Below are 20,105 nucleotides of genomic sequence, written 5' to 3'. Positions count from 1 at the left end.
TATAACTATGAATACGTCCATACATTTGATATGGGAATTTCCTGGAAATTTGTGAATTTCGGGAAAACCAGACATTTTTGAAAATAATGATACTAGCACAATTGTCCTAAATGATATAAATGAGTTGCAATTTTTGGAATTGTTTGAAAACTTTTGACCTATTTGGGAATTCCTGGAATTTCGGGAAAACCGGGAATATGTACGAAAAAACACCTAACTTTTGTTGTCCCAACTAAGAGGAATGATTTGATGGTGGGATGGTTGGAATTGGTTGAAAAATGTGGACTGTGAAAACTTTCCAGAAAGAGGTAAAGATAGGGCTATGGAAAACCGTGAATTCTTGGAATTCCTGGAATTTATTTTAACTTGGAAAATGGCAATTTGATTGTCCAAGTTGAGTGGAGTGTGTGGATAGTGGAACGGTTCAAATCGGATGAGAAATGTGGGATATGAAGTAGATTGTATAATGCTCATTCATTGTCAATGGGGAGAAATTCCTAGAAATTCCGGGAAAACCGTGAATTTTTGGGAAAGGAAAAACATGTTATGCCTTCAAGATCTCGGAAGAATAGTGTGTGTGTGTGGATGGTTGAAAGGTCAGAATCGGGTAAAATGTAGCGCAAAAGTTTGAGAATTTAGGGCATTGTATAACTATGAATATGTCCATACATTTGATAAGGGAATTTCTTGGAAATTTGTGAATTTCGGGGAAAACCAGACATTTTTGAAAATATTGATACTAGCACAATTTTCCTAAATGATATAAATGAGTTAGAATTTTTGGAATTGGTTGAAAAATGTTGACCTATTTGTGAATTACTGGAATTTCAGGAAAACCGGGAATATGTACGAAAAAACCCTAACTTTTGTTGTCCCAACTAAGAGGAATGATTTGATTGTGGGATGGTTGGAATTGGTTGAAAAATGTGGACTGTGAAAACTTTCCGGAAAGAGGTAAAAAAAAAAGGGCTATGGAAAACCGGGAATTCTTGGAATTCCTGGAATTTTATTAACTTGGAAAATGGTAGTTTGATTGTCCAAGTTGAGTGGAGTGTGTGGATAGTGGAACAGTTCAAATCGGATGAGAAATGTGGGATATGAAGTACATTGTATAATGCTCGTTCATTGTCAATGGGGAGAAATTCCTGGAAATTCCGGGAACACCGTGAATTTTGGGAAAGGAAAAATATGTTATGCCTTCAAGATCTCGAAAAAGTAGTGTGTGTGAGTGGAAGGTTGAAAGGTCAGGATCGGGTAAAAAAGGGCGCAACATTTTGAGAATTGAAGGCATTGTATAACTATGAATATTTCCATACATTTGAATGGGAATTTCCTGGAAATTTGGGAATTTCGGGAAAACCAGACATTTTTGAAAATATTGCTACTAGCACAATTGTCCTAAATGATATAAATGAGTTGCAATTTTTGGAATTGTTCGAAAAAGGTGGACCTATTTGGGAATTCCTGGAATTTCGGGAAAACCGGGAATATGTACGAAAAAACACCTAACTTTTGTTGTCCCAACTAAGAGGAATGATTTGATGGTGGAATGGTTGGAATTGGTTGAAAAATGTGAACTGGGAAAACTTTCCAGAAAGAGGTAAAAATAGGGCTACGGAAAACCGTGAATTCTTGGAATTCCTAGAAAATTTTTTAACTTGGAAAATGGCAATTTGATTGTCCAAGTTAAGGAGTCAACAAAGACAAAGTGCTCCAAGTGCTGACTCGACTTCTGACGAGTGATCTTGGACAAGCAATGAAAATGTTTATCTGTGAAACTTCACTTTGATGAAATCCTGACATACCTGAGCGTGAACGTCTCCAAGGCGGAGGTGCCGGCCAGGAAGATGTTAAACGTTGCCGTATTGTTGGTCTTCAGGGGCTTGGAGGAGGTCTGGATGACCACAGCACCCCCTAGTCTTAGACGGAAAAAGGCCGGGTGGCCAGGTGGACTTTGGAGCAGGGTCACGCTTCCGATTCTCCTCATGGGGGTCCCCGTCCCATCGTGAACCCCGCCTCTCCCAGCCCGTTGCAGGCTGTCTTGAGGCACGCACTGTCCCGTGCGGTCCCTTCGACTCTGGAAGTAGACCTCCACAAGATTCCCCTGGACCCCTTTTTCAGGGTTGCTTCTTCCGGTCTCTTTGCTGGAGCTGCCGGCTGGATTGGACGGGCTGAACCATGCGGGTTCTGGGTTTAGCTGCGCCACACAGAATCCACCGGGAGACACCAGGCATGACCCGCGGACTTCCCTGGTGCCCCAAAAGGCGTACACCGTCACACAGTGAGCTCTGTCCTTCCCCGTTCTCATCTGGTCTTCATCAGACGTCACCTTGACCTCAGCTTCCGCAGGCATGTGGAAGAGGATCCTAGCAGTTGGTGACGAGGCGCGCACCTGGCGGCCCACAATGACGGGCAGGATCTTGCGCCCGCTGTGGAGCAGGTTTGGTGCGATGGGGGCGTCCACGGTCAGTGGACCAAATAAGGCGTTGACAGTTGGTTGGAGAAGACCGGGACCTGAATCGGTGATGAGGAACGTCTGAATGTGAGCCTTCAGGCTGGAGTTGCCCTGAGAACTGGGAGAGTCCTTCCTCAGAAGCACGTGGTCCACGTTGAGCACCTGGAAAGTGACTGTGGGGTAAACAGGAAGTGGAACTGAGGGCTGTGGATCTTCAGAAACATGTTGGCTTTCAACATCTGGGGGAGGAAGACAGAGAAACAGTATTAGTTAGCCCATGTAGTGGCGCCCCCTATGGGCTGTGGTTTGAAAAGCATAATCCTGTGAAGCAAGTAGCAAATAACATGAGTGGAAAATAATCTCAGAAGCATAATAATAATAATGATGATGATTATTATTATTATTATATTATTAAAGTAATAACAAATAAATCATTGTTTTCCATCCATCCATTTTCTACCGGAGTACACCCTGGACAAGGAAGTTGGGGTAGACCCTGGACAAGTGTCCACCTCATGACAGGGCCAACACAGATAGACAACATTCACACACTCGGGACCATTTAGTGTTGACAATCAACCTATCAGGTGCATGTCTTTGGAAGTGGGAGCGGCCTATCACCAGGTGCATGTCTTTGGAGGCGGGAGGAAGCCGGAGTACGAGGAGAGAACCCACAATGTCACGGGGAGCACAAACAAACTCCACACAGAAAAGACCTTGAACCCAGGGCACATTATATATATATATATAGCGCCGCGCCCGGGAATAATTTTTGGTGATTTAATAACCCCCAATTCCAACCCTTGATGCTGAGTGCCAAGCAGGAAAGAATGCTGGTATGAGCTTTTAAACATAACCCGTTAACTGCTGCCAATCAAATGGTGAATAAGATACTCTTTAGGGTTCATATGTTTGTAAATCTGACTGTGATGAAGTCAGTGCCTCACCAGCCATCAACCTCACCGCACGTCACTGATATATATATATATATATATATATATATATATATATATATATATATATATATATATATATATATATATATATATATATATATATATATATATATATATATATATATATACACAATTAGGAGTATAATCATTTATCTGTATTTGGTATGTTCCTTTTCTTCTTTGGTATCTGCTGAATGGTTTATGTTAGTAAACATTTACCTTTCATACAGTAACACCTCCTCTTTATTGTTGCTTGTCTTTTTGTTCATGTTTTAGGATCCCCTTTACTTCTGTGATTATGCACTTTAGTGAAATTAAGTAAAAAAGTAACACAAATAAAACAATTTTTTGCAAAAACGTTTGCAACGTTCTATTAAAAAAAGATCCCTTTTTATTTAAAAATGAACGTGATTAACGCTGCAATACAACCAGGATGTGCAACAATAATACTCACAAATGATCTCGTAAAAAGTCATATGTAATGTTTGAAGTAGTTTTTTTTAGCCATGTTTTAGGCATGTGCATTTTACAAATATCATCATCATCAGCACGACATGTTGCTATTTTCCCAATGCACAACAAAGACTGTTGCTGTAAAATAGACTTGATGCAAAGTGTCCTATTGATGGTGCAAACAGTAAAACATGAACACTCACCCTGTGTTATCAGCACGGCAGCTGTCGCCACCACACACGCCACACACCACGCAACCTTCAGCATCTTGCCTGCAGATGTGGAAAATGATGTCAAGGAAATGCAGTCTGCAAGTTTGCTCTCATTGTAAAAAAAAGTCTTCAAAAAAGGTTTCCTCGTTGCAGGTGAGGACTTTTCTTCTTGCTGGGACAAGAAGTGTGACTCCACGGGACAGCAGACAGGAAGGACAGCAGCAGACAGGACATCAGCAGACAGAACAGTAGCAGAGAGGACAGCAGCAGACAGGACAGCAGGACAGCAGCAGAGAAGACAGCAGCAGACAGGACAGCAGGACAGCAGCAGAGAAGACAGCAGCAGACAGGACAGCAGACAGGACAGCAGACAGGACAGCAGCAGACAGGACAGCAGCAGCGAGGACGACGGTGGCGGAGTCAGTGAGCGTGTGTGAGATTAGTGATCAGCACGTGGTCCACATGTCCTGTGCAGCGGGAGATGAGAAGCGGAGCAGGTCAGAAGGATGAGGGATGTGACAACTGATGAACATGACTCATTGATGATGTCAAATCATGACTTTTTAATATTTAATAATATCGTAAATCATGACTTGAATTTTTAATAATATTACTTTACTTTTGGATAATATATTCATCATCTTCATTTGATTACATCCTTCTAATATGCTTTTTAGTCAAGTTGTCCTCATTTACAGTACATTCTGCAGGACCACCTGTATACATATTAATATGTGTACTATACATTTAACAGTACAATATACAAAACCACCTGTATGCATATTAATATGTGTACTATACATTTACAGTACATTTTGCAGGACCACCTATATGCATATTAATATGTGTACTATACATTTACAGTACATTCTGCAGGACCACCTGTATGCATATTAATATGTGTACTATACATTTACAGTACATTCTGCAGGACCACCTGTATGCATATTAATATGTGTACTATACATTTGCAGTACATTCTGCAGGACCCCCTGTATGCATATTAATATGTGTACTATACATTTGCAGTACATTCTGCAGTACCAACTGTACTGTATGCATATTAATATGTGTACGATACATTTGCAGTACATTCTGCAGTACCACCTGTACTGTACGCATATTAATATGTGTACCAAAAAGGTCTCCTGGTTTGCTTTGTGTGTATATTGTACACATATTGTATTTAAACGTGTGCTCAAATGTACATAACCAAACTCACATCATCGTTGTTAGCGCGTCATCGTTTATTGTGTTGCCAGATGTCAGCCTTGCAGTCCATGTGACAGTGAAGGGATGATGATGATGATGATGATGATGGGCGTGCATGCAGGTGCACTACAATGTGGCACATTATGAAATGGCCTGTCAAGAGTTGTACGTATCATATTAGCTACACAGGGATTCAAATCTCTAGAAAATGGATGGATGGATAATTCAATCATCATAATTCACTCATCATAAATCATTCATCGTAATTGTCTCATCATAATTCATTCATCATAATTCTCCATTCCATTCGTCAAGGGCAGGGGTCCCCCAAACTTTTTGACTCGGGGGCCGCATTGGATTAAAACAATTTGGCCAGGGGCCAGGCTGTACATATACAGGTAAAAGCCAGTAAATTAGAATATTTTGAAAAACTTGATTTATTTCAGTAATTGCATTCAAAAGGTGTAACTTGTACATTATATTTATTCATTGCACACAGACTGATGCATTCAAATGTTTATTTCATTTAATTTTGATGATTTGAAGTGGCAACAAATGAAAATCCAAAATTCCGTGTGTCACAAAATTAGAATATTACTTAAGGCTAATACAAAAAAGGGATTTTTAGAAATGTTGGCCAACTGAAAAGTATGAAAATGAAAAATATGAGCATGTACAATACTCAATACTTGGTTGGAGCTCCTTTTGCCTCAATTACTGCGTTAATGCGGCGTGGCATGGAGTCGATGAGTTTCTGGCACTGCTCAGGTGTTATGAGAGCCCAGGTTGCTCTGATAGTGGCCTTCAACTCTTCTGCGTTTTTGGGTCTGGCATTCTGCATCTTCCTTTTCACAATACCCCACAGATTTTCTATGGGGCTAAGGTCAGGGGAGTTGGCGGGCCAATTTAGAACAGAAATACCATGGTCCGTAAACCAGGCACGGGTAGATTTTGCGCTGTGTGCAGGCGCCAAGTCCTGTTGGAACTTGAAATCTCCATCTCCATAGAGCAGGTCAGCAGCAGGAAGCATGAAGTGCTCTAAAACTTGCTGGTAGACGGCTGCGTTGACCCTGGATCTCAGGAAACAGAGTGGACCGACACCAGCAGATGACATGGCACCCCAAACCATCACCCAACCATGCAAATTTTGCATTTCCTTTGGAAATCGAGGTCCCAGAGTCTGGAGGAAGACAGGAGAGGCACAGGATCCACGTTGCCTGAAGTCTAGTGTAAAGTTTCCACCATCAGTGATGGTTTGGGGTGCCATGTCATCTGCTGGTGTCGGTCCACTCTGTTTCCTGAGATCCAGGGTCAACGCAGCCGTCTACCAGCAAGTTTTAGAGCACTTCATGCTTCCTGCTGCTGACCTGCTCTATGGAGATGGAGATTTCAAGTTCCAACAGGACTTGGCGCCTGCACACAGCGCAAAATCTACCCGTGCCTGGTTTACGGACCATGGTATTTCTGTTCTAAATTGGCCCGCCAACTCCCCTGACCTTAGCCCCATAGAAAATCTGTGGGGTATTGTGAAAAGGAAGATGCAGAATGCTAGACCCAAAAACGCAGAAGAGTTGAAGGCCACTATCAGAGCAACCTGGGCTCTCATAACACCTGAGCAGTGCCAGAAACTCATCGACTCCATGCCACGCCGCATTAACGCAGTAATTGAGGCAAAAGGAGCTCCAACCAAGTATTGAGTATTGTACATGCTCATATTTTTCATTTTCATACTTTTCAGTTGGCCAACATTTCTAAAAATCCCTTTTTTGTATTAGCCTTAAGTAATATTCTAATTTTGTGACACACGGAATTTTGGATTTTCATTTGTTGCCACTTCAAATCATCAAAATTAAATGAAATAAACATTTGAATGCATCAGTCTGTGTGCAATGAATAAATATAATGTACAAGTTACAACTTTTGAATGCAATTACTGAAATAAATCAAGTTTTTCAAAATATTCTAATTTACTGGCTTTTACCTGTATATATATATATATATATATATATATATATATATATATATATATATATATATATATATATATATATATATATATATATATATATGTATGTATGTATATATATATATATATATGTATGTATATATATATATATATATATATATATATATATATATATATATATATATATATATATATATATATATTCCTCGCGCACTAATTGACTTTGCCGATGATGTCACGTTATTGATAGGAAAATGCATTTTTAGACAAAATTATTTGCCTGAGCGGCTAGGAGACACTGGGCCCCATTCAGCAATAAGTTCCTAACTTTTCCTCTTATCTTCCTTCCTAAGTGATTTCCTAAGAGGCGTCCATTCAAATTCATGACGTGTTCTTAAACGCCCAAATTGTTCCCACCTGCTGTTCTTAAGTTGCTGAATGCCAAATGGTTAGTGCGTGTCTATCATAATTTGCATGTAAACACGCCCTCATTTCCCCAACATGCATATGTAAACACCCTTAATTCCATAATTTGTATAGATAAACGCCCTTAATTCCCCATGTAAAAAAAGGCGAACATCAGACACACGGAGAAAACACAAACAGAAATTCGTATTATCCAGCGGGGGAAATAAATAATGTCAAAACGTAAGTTTAAGAAAGTGGGACTGCTGACGTAGCCCCGAAGCATTCAAATAAATATTCGTCACTTCGGGCAAAACATGGTCGTGAAATATGCGCTCCCTCCCCAGGGCACGATCTGCAGCATCTTGCAGTAGAATGCGGCCCATTGAGAGTAACTAGCGGGACCAAATGGATTAGAAAGGACAGATTTTTTAAATTAATAATTACAAATTAAAAATATCTCCTCTCTGAGCTGCCACCTTAACGTGGTAGAGGAGTTTGCGTGTCCCAATGATCCTAGGAGCTATGTTGTCCGGGGGCTTCTATGCCCCCTGGTAGGGTCTCCCAAGGCAAACTGGTCCTAGGTGAGGGATCAGACAAAGAGCAGCTCGAAGATCTCTATGAATAACACTGACAAGGAACCCAGATTTCCCTCGCCCGGACGCGGGTCACCGGGGCCCCCCCCCTGGAGCCAGGCCCGGAAGTGGGGCACGATGGCGAGCGCCTGGTGGCCGGGCCTGTCCCCATGGGGCCCGGCCGGGCACAGCCCGAAGAGGCAACGTGGGTCCCCCCTCCAATGGGCTCACCACCCATAGCAGGGGTCATAGAGGTCGGGTGCGATGTGAGCTGGGCGGAAGCCGAAGGCAGGGCACTTGGCGGTCCGATCCTCGGCTACAGAAGCTAGCTCTTGGGACGTGGAACGTCACCTCGCTGGGGGGGAAGGAGCCTGAGCTAGTGCGCGAGGTGGAGAAGTTCCGGCTAGATATAGTCGGACTCACTTCGACGCACAGCAAGGGCTCTGGAACCAGTTCTCTCGAGAGGGGCTGGACTCTCTTCCACTCTGGCGTTGCCGGCAGTGAGAGGCGACGGGCTGGGGTGGCAATTCTTGTTTCCCCCCGGCTCAGAGCCTGTACGTTGGAGTTCAACCCGGTGGACGAGAGGGTAGCTTCCCTCCGCCTTCGGGTGGGGGAACGGGTCCTGACTGTGGTTTGCGCTTACGCGCCAAACCGCAGCTCAGAGTACCCACCCTTTTTGGATTCACTCGAGGGAGTACTTGAGAGTGCTCCCCCGGGTGATTCCCTCGTTCTACTGGGGGACTTCAATGCTCATGTTGGCAGCGACAGTGAAACCTGGAGAGGCGTGATTGGGAAGAATGGCTGCCCGGATCTGAACCCGAGCGGTGTTTTGTTATTGGACTTTTGTGCCCGTCACAGATTGTCCATAACGAACACCATGTTCAAACATAAGGGTGTCCATATGTGCACTTGGCACCAGGACACCCTAGGCCGCAGTTCCATGATCGACTTTGTAGTTGTGTCATCGGATTTGCGGCCTCATGTTTTGGACACTCGGGTGAAGAGAGGGGCGGAGCTTTCTACCGATCACCACCTGGTGGTGAGTTGGCTGCGATGGTGGGGGAGGATGCCGGACAGACCTGGCAGGCCCAAACGCATTGTGAGGGTTTGCTGGGAATCAAATCAAATCAAATCAACAGTCTCCTGTCAGAGAGAGTTTCAATTCCCACCTCCGGAAGAACTTTGAACATGTCACGAGGGAGGTGCTGGACATTGAGTCCGAATGGACCATGTTCCGCGCCTCTATTGTTGAGGCGGCTGATTGGAGCTGTGGCCGCAAGGTAGTTGGTGCTTGTTGTGGCGGTAATCCTAGAACCCGTTGGTGGACACCGGCGGTGAGGGATGCCGTCAAGCTGAAGAAGGAGTCCTATCGGGTTCTTTTGGCTCATAGGACTCCTGAGGCAGTGGACAAGTACCGACAGGCCAAGCGGTGTGCGGCTTCAGCGGTCGCAGAGGCAAAAACTCGGACATGGGAGGAGTTCGGTGAGGCCATGGAAAACGACTTCCGGACGGCTTCGAAGCAATTCTGGACCACCATCCGCCGCCTCAGGAAGGGGAAGCAGTGCACTATCAACACCGTGTATGGCGAGGATGGTGTTCTGCTGACCTCGACTGCGGATGTTGTGGATCGGTGGAGGGAATACTTCGAAGACCTCCTCAATCCCACCAACTCGTCTTCCTATGAGGAAGCAGTGCCTGGGGAGTCTGTGGTGGGCTCTCCTATTTCTGGGGCTGAGGTTGCTGAGGTAGTTAAAAAGCTCCTCGGTGGCAAGGCCCCGGGGGTGGATGAGATCCGCCCGGAGTTCCTTAAGGCTCTGGATGCTGTGGGGCTGTCTTGGTTGACAAGACTCTGCAGCATCGCGTGGACATCGGGGGCGGTACCACTGGATTGGCAGACCGGGGTGGTGGTTCCTCTCTTTAAGAAGGGGACCTGGAGGGTGTGTTCTAACTATCGTGGGATCACACTCCTCAGCCTTCCCGGTAAGGTCTATTCAGGTGTACTGGAGAGGAGGCTACGCCGGATAGTCGAACCTCGGATTCAGGAGGAACAGTGTGGTTTTCGTCCTGGTCGTGGAACTGTGGACCAGCTCTATACTCTCGGCAGGGTCCTTGAGAGTGCATGGGAGTTTGCCCAACCAGTCTACATGTGTTTTGTGGACTTGGAGAAGGCATTCGACCGTGTCCCTCGGGAAGTCCTGTGGGGAGTGCTCAGGGAGTATGGGGTATCGGACTGTCTGATTGTGGCAGTCCGCTCCCTGTATGCTCAGTGCCAGAGCTTGGTCCGCATTGCCGGTAGTAAGTCGGACACGTTTCCAGTGAGGGTTGGACTCCGCCAAGGCTGCCCTTTGTCACCGATTCTGTTCATAACTTTTATGGACAGAATTTCTAGGCGCAGTCAAGGCGTTGAGAGGATCTGGTTTGGTGGCTGCAGGATTAGGTCTCTGCTTTTTGCAGATGATGTGGTCCTGATGGCTTCATCTGGCCAGGATCTTCAGCTCTCGCTGGATCGGTTCGCAGCCGAGTGTGAAGCGACTGGGATGAGAATCAGCACCTCCAAGTCCGAGTCCATGGTTCTTGCCCGGAAAAGGGTGGAGTGCCATCTCCGGGTTGGGGAGGAGATCTTGCCCCACGTGGAGGAGTTCAAGTACCTCGGAGTCTTGTTCACGAGTGAGGGAAGAGTGGATCGTGAGATCGACAGGCGGATCGGTGCGGCGTCTTCAGTAATGCGGACGCTGTATCGATCCGTTGTGGTGAAGAAGGAGCTGAGCCGGAAGGCAAAGCTCTCAATTTACCGGTCGATCTACGTTCCCATCCTCACCTATGGTCATGAGCTTTGGGTTATGACCGAAAGGACAGGATCACGGGTACAAGCGGCCGAAATGAGTTTCCTCCGCCAGGTGGCGGGGCTCTCCCTTAGAGATAGGGTGAGAAGCTCTGCCATCCGGGAGGAGCTCAAAGTAAAGCCGCTGCTCCTCCACATCGAGAGGAGCCAGATGAGGTGGTTCGGGCATCTGGTCAGGATGCCACCCGAACGCCTCCCTAGGGAGGTGTTTAGGGCACGTCCGACCGGTAGGAGGCCGCGGGGAAGACCCAGGACACGTTGGGAAGACTATGTCTCCCGGCTGGCCTGGGAACGCCTCGGGGTCCCACAGGAAGAGCTGGACGAAGTGGCTGGGGAGAGGGAAGTCTGGGCTTCCCTGCTTAGGCTGCTGCCCCCGCGACCCGACCTCGGATAAGCGGAAGAAGATGGATGGATGGATGGATGGAATTAAAAATATATATACATACATTTTTTTTTTAACTTGGGACTTCCCGTAGGCCGGATTTTGGATGCTGGCGGGCCATAGTTCGGGGACCGCTGGTCAAGGCTATCAAACGTATACCCTGCTATTCCTAAAGCCTCCACGTGGGGCGCACTGTATTAGTTAGAGCAGAGGTGATGTAATGACAGGAGAAAAAGAGGAACAATATTTACTATATTAATATACCCATAGACATCTTATAAGTAGACGCAGCATCGAGAGCTACTGCCTACTGGCGCTGACGAGACGCGGGGCCGTCATCTTAGAGTGGTGATCCGCTCCACTCAGTGCAATTCATTTGGCAGGAGCAATGAATTGTCAGCGTATTTAATTAATCTTACCTCACTGAATACCACTGATTTTCACGTGTTTTTTGTCATAATTGTAGCTATGATAAAGGACACATGTTTTGGCGTGTTTTATTATTAATTGTTTGCTTAACAGTAATAGAATATTCTTATACGCTATAAGCAGTGTCGGGTTAGTTACTGAAAACCAGTAACTAGTTACAGTTACTAGTTACTTTATTTCAAAAGTAACTCAGTTACTAACTCAGTTACTTACGCCAAAAAGTAATGCGTTACTGTGAAAAGTAACTATTTAGTTACTTCTTGTTTTCTTCTTTTTTTTTTTAAGGCTTCCATTAATCCCCTTTTAGCCTTCATTTCAGTACTGTTATAGCACTGGAGAATAATACAATCTGTTGATCAACTTGACATGCATTTGCATCACTGAACTCAGAAAGCAATGTGGTCTACATACAACACACAAAGAAAAAGGTATGTTTCAAAAGGCCAATTTATTTCAGGCCAGAACAAATTGACAAAACTATTTTAAATAGCTGCAACATAATGGCACTTTAACTTTAACTTTAAGTAGATAGGATCTTTGATCCAAGACACAACTTACATTTAACTAAAATGTTATTTTCTTTGTGCTCGACAAAAGAAAAGTATTGAGAATGTCGCCATGTTAAGAAACTCGACTTCTGGCTTCGTCATGATGTCTTGTTAGTTGTTATGAGAGTAGCGTATGTGTGTGTGTGTGTGGCCCTTTAAGATATGACAGCATGTGAGGTGAGCGAGCGGCAACAGTGAGTGCGTGCAGGTGCTCTAGCTTGGTGGATGGCTGCGTCCAATAAAGTCACAAAGTTGCAACAAACCGCCGGCCTCGTCATTCACCCTCAGCTGTAAAAACCCACTTCCGGGTAAAGTGAAGGTTGTTAGCCCCGAAGTCCATAGGCCCTGCGCCACTCAACTACGATCTGGGAGCCCCCACCCGGCCCCCACCCACACAAAGCACGCCTTTTCTTTTCCTTGTGACACAGAAGGACGACACCGCAGCGCTCCAATAAAACACACTCAGGTCGTCTGTTTATAGCCGATACTACATAAAAAATAACGTGCTTTAGTCCCAACACTGGCTATAAGTGACCAGACGTCCGAGATCAAAACTGGGAATATAATCCCAGAGAAGGGGGAAAAAAATGGTCAGCTATTTTTAAGTTCAAGAAACAATATGATTAGGTTATATATATACATGCGCAAATCCTACATAAAAATTGGGTTGGAAAGCTAGACTAAATTTAGACTTGTATAATACTGTATAGCCACTGTCCCTCTGATTGTCTAATTAGCTAACATATATTACCCCCTCTAATCTCCCCTCTACACAATCTGGACTGTGGCCCTAACTTTTACCCCTGTTGGCTTTTACAATCTTTATCTTCATCATTTATTTCAACTTTATGTTATTCAAGTATGACATTTTTAAATTTAATTAATTTCATTGACAAGCAATTCTATTATGGTCATACTCTTGTTTGCTCGCAGCTCCGATTTCAGTACTATTGAAGATCTTTGCTCCTTCTCAACTCTGTGGTAATATTCTTTTCACAAAATACAACCAATAGTACGTTAATGTTAAATCTTACTTGTGAAAAGTAATCCCCCGATTACTATTTTCAACAGTCCGCTCATTTGAGCAGGATAACGCTGAACACCAGCCCTGGCATCTTTGTTTTCTACCTGTCAACTGTCAGTTTAGGCTGCTCGCCGGCTCCTCATCACCACTTCAAGATGGCGGCCGAATTTCTCGCGTCACAGCAGCCAATGCTGCGTCTTCTTATAAGATGTCTATGAAGATACCCCCGCGATCCCGAAAGGGACAAGCCGTAGAAACTGGATGGATGGATATAGTCTTTACTATATTAATATACTATTATTATTATGTTACCTTTGACTTTCACGGGTGTTTTTGTGTCCGTGAAAACATTTGTCTTAAGACATCTGAAGTTAAACATGAAGATGTAGGTAGCCTACTTCAACAAAAGCAACTTATTTCTTGGTAATTATGTTATGATGGTAATTATGTAGTGGTGTGGTCCACCTGACCTTTAAAGATGGTTTATGAAACAAAATTAGTTTTATATTCCTGCTCAACGTCATTATCATATTTGAGCAAATTAGAAATAACAGCAAACGCACACTCACGATAATGCTAATGCTAATGCTAATTCTAGCTTACCCTGTTGTTGTATTGATTCCACAGTTGGCAGCAGATTCCCAATTGTTTGTCAACCTCAGTTTTCAGCTGAGTAAAAAATAGTCTCCTTGATAAAAGTTTCCTTGATAAAAGTCTGCTTATTACCAACATGTAGTGAAGACAGCAGTGACTCTTTATCTTGTGTGCAAGTCGCATTCTGACTGTTGCATTCAAGGGGCCTGGTTTTTTACAAGACTATTTGAAAATACTTGCTTATTTTGTTTGTGCTCTAACTACCACTGGCTAAACTATTATTTATTAGCCCTGCACATATTAGTTATTTAAGTATTTGTACACATGTTTAGTTCATATTTAATATTTATTGTTTACATTAAACAAAGACAGCACAGTTTACCAAGTCAAGGTTCTTGCGGGTTAAACGTACTTGGACAAACAATTTGATTCTGATTGAGTTGTAAAAGCTTGTGATGGACGAGTAATGTATAAACTAACTTGTAATACTAACTACTAACTAGTGATGATACACTAATAATGCCGATTACTAAATAATGATATATATACTAGTAATGGTAAAATTAACGAGTGATGGTAATTACTAACTAGAAAGTATCAATTAGTACTAGTAAAAAAAAAATAGTGGTGAAAAACTAGTGATAGCAATCAATAACTGGCGATAATAAACTACTAATGGTAACTACTACCTCATGATGAACTCATAGTAATAACTACTAGTTGGTGGTAAAACTTGTGTAACAACTAACTAAGGACGGCCATTTCTAATTAGTGATAATAAAGTAGTGATGGTTAGAACTAGTGATGACAATGTAGTAATAGTAACCACTAACTAGTGATGATAAACTAGTAATGGTAACGAGTAATACTAAGTTGTGATACATTAGTAATATTAACTACTAACTAGATATGATATACTAATAATAACTAGTGATTGTAAAGTAGTGCTTTTACTTAAAGTAGTGATAGTAACTTAATTAGTGATGACAAACTAGTAAAGGTAATTCCTTAACTAGTGGTGATAAACTTGTGATGGTTATTACTAACCAGCAATGATATTCTAGTAAAAAAAAAGTTAAGTTAAAGTACCCACGATTGTCACACACACACTAGTTGTGGCGAAATTATCATTATATTCTATTGGCGATAAATTAATGATGGTAACTTAACTACTGATGACAAACTACTAAAGGTAACTACTAACTGTGATGATTAGCTTGTGTCGTTAATTACCAACTAGTGATGATAATCTAGTAATGGTAATCTCTAACTAGGGGTAATAAAGCAGTAATGGTAACTACAAACCAGTGGTGACAAACCAGTGATAGTGACTACTCACCAGTGATGACAAACTGATGATTAACTACTAACTAGCTTTGATAAACAAGGGACGGTAAATACTAAATTGTGATGATGAACTAGTTATGGTAACTACTAGTAAGTGGTATAAACTAGTAATGTCATTACTAACCAGTAGTGATAAATCATGTATTACTTTACATATTAATATAAAATATGTATTAGTTTACATATCAATATAAAATATGTATTATTTCACATATTAATAAACAATATTTATTACATCACATATTAATATAAAATATTTGTTACTTCACATATTAATATATAATATTTTATATTTCACATATTAATATAACATATGTATTACTTTGCATGTTAATATACAATATTTATTACTTCACATATTAATATAAAATATGCATTACTTCACATATTAATATAACATATTTATTGGTTTAAATATTAATATAAAATATTTATTACTTCACATATTAATATAACATATCTATTAGTTCCCATTATAATGCAAAATATGTATTATTTTACATTTTAATATATATATTACTTCATATATTAATGTAAAATATGTATTACTTCACATATTAATATAATATATGTATAACTTTACATATTAATATAATATATTTATTACTTCACATATTAAAAATAAAATATGTATTACTTCACATATTAATTTGAAATATTTATTACTTCACAAAATAATATATTTTTTACTTCACATATTAATATAAAATATGTATTACTTCACACATTAATATAAAATATGTATTACTTCACATTCACAGGTCTACTATGCTACGGTACTTAATGAATACTTGGGCCTACTACGCTACTGTATTTTAATGTTGATCATTATGGTGGTACTTAATGAATACTTAGGCCTACTACACTACTGTATTTTAATGTTGGTCATTATGGTGGTACTTAATGAATACTTAGGTCTACTACACTACTGTATTTAATGTCATTATGGTGGTACTTAATGAATACTTAGGTATACTACACTACTGTATTTAATGTTGATCATTATGGTGGTACTTAATGAATACTTAGGCCTACTACACTACTGTATTTTAATGTTGGTCATTATGGTGGTACTTAATGAATACTTAGTTCTACTACACCACTGCATTTTAATGTTGGTCATTATGGTGGTATTTGTTTTCTGAGGTTTGAGAACCATTCATCTATCATAACAACATGGGAGTTGTTCTCATACGCTGTGTTTGTGTACGTGTGTAACTGTGTGTGTGTGTTAGTGTGTGTTTGTTTACAATCAGTTCAAGGATATTTGCTTCACCTCTCAGGACTTTGACAAACATCCAAAAAAAGACATGATGACGGATGGTCACAAAGTCGCACACAGAAGAGAAAAACACAAAGTACAACTCAAGTAGAATGTCAATATTGTAAATACTGCCAAGACAACATAAAAACACACAAAGTACACGTCAAGTAGAATGTATATATTGTTATTACTGCAAAACACAACATAAATACCTCCACTCTCCTTGGTGTGTGTCCAAGTCGTTGCCATGGAGATGGAAGTGGGAGACTTTGATGTTAACCACCTGCCTTATGACATGCCAGTAGGGATCTACCGCGCTCCAGTGGCCAAATTGTGTACTGCAGGTCAACAAAGCCAGCTAAGGTTGTTTTCTCTCGGAATTATCACGTTTAATTTGGTTCTCAAAGTGTTTTTGTGTCGTGTCATCAAACCCAGACTTCATCACTGCGGTATTTTCTAGTTGGGCTGACAAAAAGCACACGAGTGCAGTGAAAATACTTATTAGGTTCTGCTGGAGAAACTTTTCAAACCATCTAAAACGAGTCTCCAGAAAGAGAGACCAAAAACTTGTTTGGTATTGAATCCTGACAACAGAATGTTTGTAATACCTCGCACTGAGAGCTCAACTTCAGGAAATACAACTCAAATTTGAAAAATAAATACATCAATAGTTGTTTTTTTTAATTCCAATTACACACTAAAAAATGCTGGGTGATATTGGTAACCCAATTTATGGGTTGCTAGTGTTGAGTTAAATTTTTGAGTTATTTTTATGAAGAGCAACCCATTTTTGGTGTTATAAGGGTATCATCTTAACTCAATTTTGGGGTTTTCAAAATGATGAACCACTTTTGGGTTGTTTTTTAATGAGTGATCCCTTTTTTAGGTTATAAGGGTATTATCTTAACTCAATTTCTTGGTTTTCTAAATTATGAACCATTTTTAGTTTTTTTTTAATGAGTAACCCATTTTTTGGGTCATAAGGGAATTATCTTAACTCTGTTTCTGGGTTTTCAAATGTATGAAAACATTTTGGGTTGTTTTTCAATTAGTAACCCATTTTTGGGTTATAAAGGTATTATCTTAACTCAGTTTCTGGGCTTTCAAAATTATGAAAACATTTTGGGTTGTTTTTCAATGAGTAACACATTTTTTGGGTTATAAGGGTATTATCTTAACACAATATCTGGGTTTTTAAAATGATGAGTCATTGTCAATGAGTAACCCATTTTTTGGGTTATACGGGTATTATCTTAACTCAATATCTGGATTTTCAATATTATTAACCATTTTTGAGTTGTTTTTCAATGAGTAACCCGTTTTTGGGTTATAAGGGTATTATCTTAACTCAATATCTGGGTTTTAAAAATGATGAACCATTTTTAGTTTTTTTTAAATGAGTAACACATTTTTTGGGTTATAAGGGTATTATCATAAGTCTCTTTCTGAGTTTTCTAAATTATGAACCATTTTTGGGTTGTTTTTCAATGAGTAACCCGTTTTTGGGTTATAAGGGTATTATCTTAACTCAATATCTGGGTTTTCAAAATTATGAACCATTTTTAGTTTTTTTTTAATGAGTAACACATTTTTTTGGTTATAAGGGTATTATCTTAAGTCTCTTTCTGAGTTTTCTAAATCATGAACCATTTTTGGGTTGTTTTTCAATGAGTAACCCATTATTTGGGTTATTAGGGCATTATATTAACTCAGTTTCTGGGTTTTCAAAATGATGAACCATTTTTGGGTTGTTTTTCAATGTGTAACACATTTCTTGGGTTATAAGGGTATTATTTTAACTCCATATCTGGGTTTTCAAAATGATGAACCTTTATTGGGTTGTTTTTCAATGAGTAACCCATTTTTGGGTTATAAGGGTATTATCTTAACACAATATCTGGGTTTTTAAAATGATGAGTCATTGTCAATGAGTAACCCATTTTTTGGGTTATAAGGGTATTATCATAACTCAATATCTGGATTTTGGGCAGCACGGTGGAAGAGGGGTTAGTGCATCTGCCTCACAATACGAAGGTCCTGAGTAGTCGTGAGTTCAATCCCGGCCTCGGGATCTTTCTGTGTGGAGTTTGCATGTTCTCCCCGTGACTGCGTGGGTTCCCTCCGGGTACTCCGGCTTCCTCCCACCTCCAAAGACATGCACCTGGGGATAAGTTGATTGGCAACACTAAATTGGCCCTAGTGTGTGAATGTGAGTGTGAGTGTTGTCTGTCTGTCTGTGTTGGCCCTGCGATGAGGTGGCGACTTGTCCAGGGTGTACCCCGCCTTCCGCCCGATTGTAGCTGAGATAGGCTCCAGCGCCCCCCGCGACCCCGAAGGGAATAAGCGGTAGAAAATGGATGGATGGAATATCTGGATTTTCAAAATCATTAACCATTTTTGGGTTGTTTTTCAATGAGTAACCCATTTTTAGTTTATAAGGGTATTATCTTAACTCAATATCTGGGTTTTAAAAATTATGAACCATTTTTTGGTTGTTTTTCAATGAGTAACCCATTTTTTGGGCTAGAAGGGTATTATCTTAACTAAATTTCTGGGTTTTCTAAATTATGAACCATTTTTAGTTTTTTTTTAATGAGTAACCCATTTTTTGGGTTACAAAGGTATTATCTTAACTAAATTTCTGGGTTTTCAAAATTATGAACCATTTTTTGGTTGTTTTTCAATGAGTAACCCATTTTTTGGGCTAGAAGGGTATTATCTTAACTAAATTTCTGAGTTTTCTAAATTATGAACCATTTTTAGTTTTTTTTTAATGAGTAACCCATTTTTTGGGTTATAAGGGTATTATCTTAACTACATTTCTGGGTTTTCAAAATTATGAACCATTTTTGGGTTGTTTTTTCAATGAGTAACCCATTTTTTGGGCTATAAGGGTATTATCTTAACTAAATGTCTGGGTTTTCTAAATTATTGGGTTGTTTTTCAACGAGTAACCCATTTTTTGGGTTATAAGGGTATTATCTTAACTCAGTTTCTGCATTTTTAAAATTATGAAAACATTTTGGGTTGTTTTTAAATGAGTAACCCATTTTTTGGGTTATAAGGGTATTATCTTAACTCAATTTCTGGGTTTTCTAAATTATGAACCATTTCTGGGTTGTTTTTAAACAGATAACCAATTTTTTTGGTTATAAGGGTATTATCTTAACTCAATATCTGGGTTTTTAAAATTATGAGTCATTGTCAATGAGTAACCCATTTTTTGGGTTGTACGGGTATTATCTTAACTCAATATCTGGATTTTCAAAATTATTAACCATTTTTGGGTTGTTTTTCAATGAGAAACCTATTTTTTGGGTTATAAGGGTATTATCTTAACTCAATATCTGGGTTTTAAAAATTATGAACCATTTTTTGGTTGTTTTTCAATGAGTAACCCATTTTTTGGGCTAGAAGGGTATTATCTTAACTACATTTCTG

At 40.4% G+C, this 20,105-nt stretch overlaps 1 protein-coding gene across 3 annotated transcripts in view; it reads right to left on the bottom strand.

Moving 5' to 3' along the window:
* The window catches only part of LOC133610313 (transmembrane protein 132D-like), a 55,925-nt gene extending 39,033 nt beyond the window's left edge, over nucleotides 1–16,892 (bottom strand). Inside the window, exons 1-3 of one of the 3 annotated variants that reach the window (XM_061966482.2) lie at nucleotides 16,877–16,892; nucleotides 4,068–4,136; nucleotides 1,806–2,694 (exon numbers count right to left, since the gene is read on the bottom strand). In XM_061966482.2, the coding sequence (XP_061822466.1) occupies nucleotides 1,806–2,694; nucleotides 4,068–4,131 (953 nt within the window). In that variant the 5' untranslated portion in view covers nucleotides 4,132–4,136; nucleotides 16,877–16,892. Of the gene's footprint in view, nucleotides 1–1,805; nucleotides 2,695–4,067; nucleotides 4,298–14,062; nucleotides 14,183–16,876 lie in introns of those variants that run through there. The other 2 variants (XM_061966483.2, XM_061966484.2) reach the window with 2 other exon arrangements.
* Nucleotides 16,893–20,105: the final 3,213 nt, after the last annotated feature.

Source organism: Nerophis lumbriciformis, linkage group LG11 (assembly GCF_033978685.3).
Source record: "Nerophis lumbriciformis linkage group LG11, RoL_Nlum_v2.1, whole genome shotgun sequence".
Taxonomy (NCBI): domain Eukaryota; kingdom Metazoa; phylum Chordata; class Actinopteri; order Syngnathiformes; family Syngnathidae; genus Nerophis; species Nerophis lumbriciformis.
Note: the sequence above shows the minus strand (reverse complement) of the source record. Positions and strands in the feature narration are given on the sequence as shown.